The 6,330-nt window shown below is 43.1% G+C and overlaps 1 protein-coding gene across 1 annotated transcript; it reads left to right on the plus strand.

Annotated features, from left to right (window-relative positions):
- Positions 1 to 3,541: 3,541 nt before the first annotated feature.
- LOC101969646 (DDB1- and CUL4-associated factor 12-like protein 2) lies at positions 3,542 to 5,088 on the plus strand. Its single transcript, XM_005319501.2, has one exon. The coding sequence runs from the start codon at positions 3,542 to 3,544 to the stop codon at positions 4,985 to 4,987; it is 1,446 nt and encodes a 481-aa protein (XP_005319558.2). The 3' UTR covers positions 4,988 to 5,088.
- The last annotated feature ends 1,242 nt before the right edge of the window (positions 5,089 to 6,330 follow it).

Raw genomic sequence — 6,330 nt, forward strand, 5'->3', positions numbered from 1 at the left:
CTTGAGATCCTCTGACCCAGCCTCTCAAGTTGCTGGGATTACAAACATGTGCCACTACACCCCAATTCTTTGGTCTGTTGAATAAAATATATATTCTGCTCTTGTTGAATGAGATATTATATATGTTAATGAGGTCTAGTTTTTTGATGGGTTTCTAAATTTTATATCTATACATATTTTTATATAATGTTTTATTCCTCTGGTTTTCCCCTATTGTTATTATACCATTTCTTTGTTTTGGATAGTTTCTCTGGTTTTAGTTTACAGATTTTATTTTTCACATATTTTAGTGTGGATTTATTTAGAATTGTGCTACTTGAGTTCTTTAATTTCTGTTTGTATTCCACTATTTCTTGAGGAACAGAACTAGTTTTGCTTCCTATACCCTTGCTCAGTCTCATTGATGTAGGGTAGGAATGGAAGCTCAGCTCCTCACTGAGCCAATCTGACATTAGTGAAGAGGTTGAGGGTGAAACTAGTGGTAATTAGCTCATTCTCAAATCCTCTCATTAAGTCTCATTGATGAGGTCTTGGTAGAGGCTTAACTTACCATTTGAAACACATTGACATTATTCCTACCAGAGTATCAGTGTGTAAATACCACTTTGCCTCAGAGATGATGGAAGCTCAGTTGTCCACTTGGCCTCACTGAAATAGTGTGTGGCAAAGTGAGGCAGGGAAGTTTTTCTCCTGGTTCTGTTTTCTGGAGTAGGGTATGTATTGCCAAAAAAGGTTTTGTATTATTAGGCCTCCCTTTATCAGACCTTTTGTGTTTGGACAACAGACTTTTCTTATAGATGTTACCATTTGTGCTTATTGAGGTTTCTGAGTTGGAGACTTCTTCAGCTTTCTGTTTAGGATCTATAAGACACAATAAGAAAATCAAGGGAACTCCACTCCTGTCTTTGTTCAAATTCTGAGGTCCCAAGTCCATTCATATCTTTTTTTTACTGCTTTCATAGATTCCCTTTACTTGGTAATTAACCTGTCTCCAGAATACTTTAAATTTTGAGAGACAGAGGACATATAAACAATTCAGACTATTTTATACTGATCAGAGCTGAAAGACTCTCTTTTTATATTTCCATAATATTTTAAACAGTTATGTTCACCACTATGGACATAAGGGCATTGCATTATGACCTAGGGGGGATTAAGTGTGTAAAAAGTGGTCGTTATACTATCATCCCCTAGAACATAGATGCCCTCTCTTTGATTTTGTGTGTCCTGAGGAGGGAAGATACAACACACAACTTTATTTTTCAAAGCCAAATGGTGTTGGAGTCCAAACAGCACACAAATGGCTGGTAGAATTTCTAGCATCCATAATTTTAAAGGTTTCTTCTCTTCTCTGTGGAAACTTCTTAGACTTTTGATGCTTACTTTGTCCCAGGGAAAAGAAGGTAGACATGTTTCTTAGTTTTTGTTTACTATTGATTTCCCCATTGTTCTTTCTACTATAGGATAACATCATAATGATCAACACTGGTCACTAGTTTGTTTAGCTGCTGTTGTTGAAGAACTCTGAGGTGTCCCTTTCAGTAGGAATTAACACTGTTCATAGATGGACACAACATCTCCCAGCTGCTCTTAGTGTTTCTACTCCTGGCTAGCAACTTCTACAAATATTCCATTCCTATATTTGGGATGCTGAGAGGAAGTGTGGCTTATGAACACTATATGACTAGCAGAAATTTTACTCATTTCTCCAAAATATAAGTGCATCAAATATGGATTTACACTATTTTGGTTCACTTAATAATTCATTGTCTTTGGAAAAAAAAATCATAATTTTTCCAAGCTGCAATTTCCTCATCTACAAAATGTGGATCATATTAATAGTGGATTAAAAAAGATAATATTTGAAACAGTCCTATAACAATATTTGTTAGTATAATAATAAATGATATTGGGAAGAATCATAACTGTGGTGCAGAAAAGTGTAAAGGAGAATGGGGTATGCAGTAACTGAAATGGAATGGCCAGGAGGCCCCATTGTGTATGTGAGTGAAATTACAAAAAGGGCTGGGAAAGGAGGAGAAAAATATCAACAAAAGGTTCAGGGATGGTAGAGGTAGAGAAAGCAGCATGGAGGTAGATCCTACAGTCTTCTCAGATGAGTCAGACAATTAAATTTATCCCTGTATGTACTTGCTCAGCAAACTGGTTTTTAAGGGGGAATATTGGGGCTTGTGCAGAGTTGATATCAGCCACCAAAGTCTCTGTACAATACAATCTATCAATCAGTATGTAATTAAAATCTGTGTGTCTGTGCATACTAGGTACAGTCCTGCTACTGGATTGGCTCTGAGGTAACATGTGAGGTCCACTGAGACTTTCAAGAGTGAAAATCTGAATTCCGCATCTCTACAGTCTCATGGTTTTATACCTATGATGGCCTCCTTCTTCAAAGTGCTTTATGTCCTTTTGTGCTTGGGAAAATCATGTTCATCCCTCAAATCCCTTTCCCAAGGCCTAGTGGAGGGGTGATCTGGTCAGGTGCCTTGAGTTTATAGATTTGTCAAAGGGAATGTTTAAGTTAAACTGCCAGGAATAGAAAGGGAGGTGCCCATCCACTGAGGCACTGTTCCACTCCACCTCCTTAGGACTGGACGAAAGCAAACACCTCCCCCATCAGCACAGAGCACCAGGTTCTGAAACTGTGACCAACCAAAGGACTATGAAAATCATAGGCAGAATATGAGGGGAAATGATCTTCATTTGGAATGCACTCCTCAGAGATTTCTAGTGCAGGAACTCAGAAACCTTAATTTGAGGATGGGGAATATTTGTTTGAAATTGTTTAATAAGATACCTCACCAGAAGGGCTGAGGAAGGAGGGACAGAAAGGAACTAGCAGGAAGATGGGTAGTATCCCTGCCACTGGCAAACACTCCCTTTGGCTACCAATTTCAATGACAATCTCAGTAAAAGGTTCTCACAGTATTACACCAAGTGTATATTTGTTTCTTCCCACCGATCATGGTCAAGGCTCATCTAATCCTGTACTTGATATATTTTAAGTTTCAGATTTTATTCAAGTAAGAATTCTAGAGCTAGTTGGTTGCCCTAAAATGGGCGATGAAACACCCATGTATTCTATACTGAGAATTCAGGAGCTATACCCTCCAGCAATCTACTCAGGCCTCTGCTCCACACCACTTACCACTTGATCCACAGCCTCCACCTGCAAGCCAGCACGTGCTATCCAATATCCCCCTCCTCCTCCCTCCCCCACTCTCTCTCCTCCCCTAGCTTCAGCAGCTTCTCAAGCACTTCCTTCCTTCTCTCGGACTTGGCAGCCGCCTCTCCCCCATACTCCTAGGGTGCTTTGCTCCCTCTGACCCGGAGTTATTTGCCTGGCCCCACCGGTTTTTTGTTTGTTTGTTTGTTTGTTTGTTTTTTGTTTTGTTTTTGCTGCGGACAACCTCAGACTCGGTGCCTGGTGGTAGCCGCGATCTCCTGGCCCTTGAAATCCCAAGCTCCCACCTGAAGCGCAGACGCCTCCACCCAAGCCCCCGACGCCCTGCCAGCCACTGCTATGGCCAGTAGGAGTGCCACACACAGCCTCGCCACCGCCTGCCAGACGGCCACCACGGACTCACGGGGAACAGACAGCAAGAAGCCGGAAGCACCTGCACTCAAGGTTGGTGAGGGAAGCTCTTCCTCTCAGGTTCTGGTGAAGCCAGGGCACAGAGAGGGGCTGCTACAGCCCAACAAGCAGAAGCAGCTAGCAACTTCTCGCTCTCTGGTCCATTATTTGAGGGGCCGTGCGGTGAGCACTTGGAGCAGCGCCAGGCTCCTGGGCTTCGAGGGTAAGCTGCACAGCTCTACGGTGCTGAGGCTGCCCGAGATACTGACTGAGCGCCAGCTGGCACTGGGCACCCTCAACAAGATTTTCGCCTCTCAGTGGCTAAACTCCAGGCAGGTGGTGTGTGGCACCAAGTGTAACACGCTCTTTGTGCTGGACGTACAGTCGGGCCAAATCAATCGCATCCCCCTGATTCGGGACAGGGTGCCCATTCTGTCCCGGGATCAGCCAACCACTGGCATCCATGCCATTGAACTAAATCCCTCTAAGACGCTTTTGGCTACCGGGGGTGAAAATCCCAACAGCCTGGCGGTCTACCAGCTACCCACCCTGGATCCCTTGTGCCTGGGTGACCGACATGCTCACAAAGACTGGATCTTCTCCATAGCCTGGTTGAGTGATACTGTGGCTGTGAGTGGCTCCCGCGATGGCACCATGGCCCTGTGGCAGGTGGATCCTGACAGAAATGCCAGCATTGCCCTGCAAAACGATGGGAAGTTCCCTGTGTATACCCACATCTATCCAAAGCACATAGAGGCTATCCCCAAGGCCAACAGCAACATAGGTAACCACAGAGTGCGGGCCCTGGCCTTCAGTGGCATGAACCAGGAACTGGGAGCCGCGTCTGTGGATGGCTACTTCCACCTGTGGAAAGCTGGAAACACCCTATCCAGGCTGCTGTCCTTCAGGCTGCCTTATGGCCAGGAAAGTATGTGCCTAACCTACTGCAATGACTTTTCCCTGTATGTAGTGGGCTCTTATTCTCATGTAACCTTCTTGGATCTGCGCAGAGGCCACCAAAACATTCAGCCCTTGAGTCTCTATGAGTGTGGAACAGGTGTACGCTCCCTGAGTGTCTACCAGCACATAGTCACTGTGGGCACAGCCCATGGCTCCCTACTCTTCTATGACATCCGTGCTCAGAAGTTCCTGGAAGAGAGGGCCTCAGCCAGCCTGGACTCTTTTCTGGGACCCACAGGGAGGAAGCTCAAACTCACCTGTGGCAGAGGCTGGCTCAACCGTGATGAACTCTGGGTGAATTACTTTGGTGGTGTGGAGGAGTTCCCCAATGCCCTCTACACTCACTGCTACAACTGGCCTGAGATGAAGCTTTTTGTAGCTGGGGGACCTCTCCCTTCAGGCCTCCATGGGCATTATGCAGGCCTCTGGAGTTAAGGCCTCATTTGCAAAGTGTATAAATTTACATATCACTTCAGTGTAACCTTCCTTCTTCATGATGCAGTTGTTTTAGTTCTTTCTTTTGTCCTACAGGTGTAATTGGCTCAACTTCAACTATGAAGAGAAGGAGAGGGAGAGGGAGAGGGAGAAAGTATAAGGATTTGTCTGCATCCTCTTTAGCATTTGTTATTTTTTTCCTTTTTGACAGTAGCCATTCTAATTAGGATGAAGTTGAATCTCAAGGTAGTTTTTGACTTACTAATCCTTTATGGCTAAAGTTATTGAAGATATCTTTAATAGCTAAAGATATTTATTTATTTATTTTTTTGTGAGGGAGAAGGAGAGGAGGCAGAAGGGAGAGAAGGGAGAGGGAGAGAGAATCAAAACTTTAAAGCCAGTTGCTATGGTGCATACCTGTGATCCCAGTGGCTTGGGAGGCTGAGACAGGAGAATAACAAGTGCAAAGCCAGCCTCAGTAACTTAGTGAGCCTTAAGCAACTTAGGGAGGCTCTGTCTCTAAATAAAAATAAAAAGGGCTTGAGATGTGGCTCTGTGGGCAAGTGCCATGGATTCTATTCCTGGTACCAAACCAAAAAAAAAAAAAAAGTTGACCTTTAAGACTTTTCTGCATATTCCTAACATGATGATCTTGACTTTTCATAAAAAAAGTTTTGTCTAATCCTTAGTTAACATTCTGTCTTTGAGTGATTCACATATTCTCTCTGCATTAAGGAGATCCAATGGTGGTTTCACAATTATGCAATTATATTTCTTTTCTTTTTTCTTCTTTTATTACTGGTATTAAAATAGTATTGTTTTGGTTATTTTTCATAGCACATATATGGCATATTAAGAATATTTTCCAATAAACAGGATTTTACATTTGTTCCAGAGAGTTAGCTATAGTTTTTGTTTTTTGGTACTGGGGGATTGAACTAGGGACATTTGACCACTGAGCCACATCCCTAGCCCTATTTTGTATTTTATTTAGAGAAATAGACTCACTAAGTTGTTTAGTGCCTCACTTTTGCTGAGGCTGGCTTTGAACTCGCAATCCTCCTGTCTAAGCCTCACAAGCTGCTGGGATGGCAGTCATGTGCCACTATACCAGGCATTAGCTGTAGTTTTATAGCATTGTTCCAATTGGAAAATGCATTCCAAGTTCTAGATCAACTACTTTGGGGAAATTTTCATTTGTAAAATGTGGTCAGAGTGTATATTTGTATGTTGTAGGTAAGTGCATTTTTATTTAGTGGTGCTGGGGGTCAGACTCGAGGTCTCACATATAGGCAAGCACCTACATACCCACCCCTAAAATAGTTTTTTTAAGTTTTTCTCAT

Source organism: Ictidomys tridecemlineatus, chromosome X (assembly GCF_052094955.1).
Source record: "Ictidomys tridecemlineatus isolate mIctTri1 chromosome X, mIctTri1.hap1, whole genome shotgun sequence".
NCBI classification, from domain to species: domain Eukaryota; kingdom Metazoa; phylum Chordata; class Mammalia; order Rodentia; family Sciuridae; genus Ictidomys; species Ictidomys tridecemlineatus.

What these genes read in the sequence shown, in the direction of transcription:
- LOC101969646 (XM_005319501.2), top strand. Translation starts at nt 3,542, where the DNA reads ATGGCCAGTAGGAGTGCCACACACAGCCTCGCCACCGCCTGCCAGACG.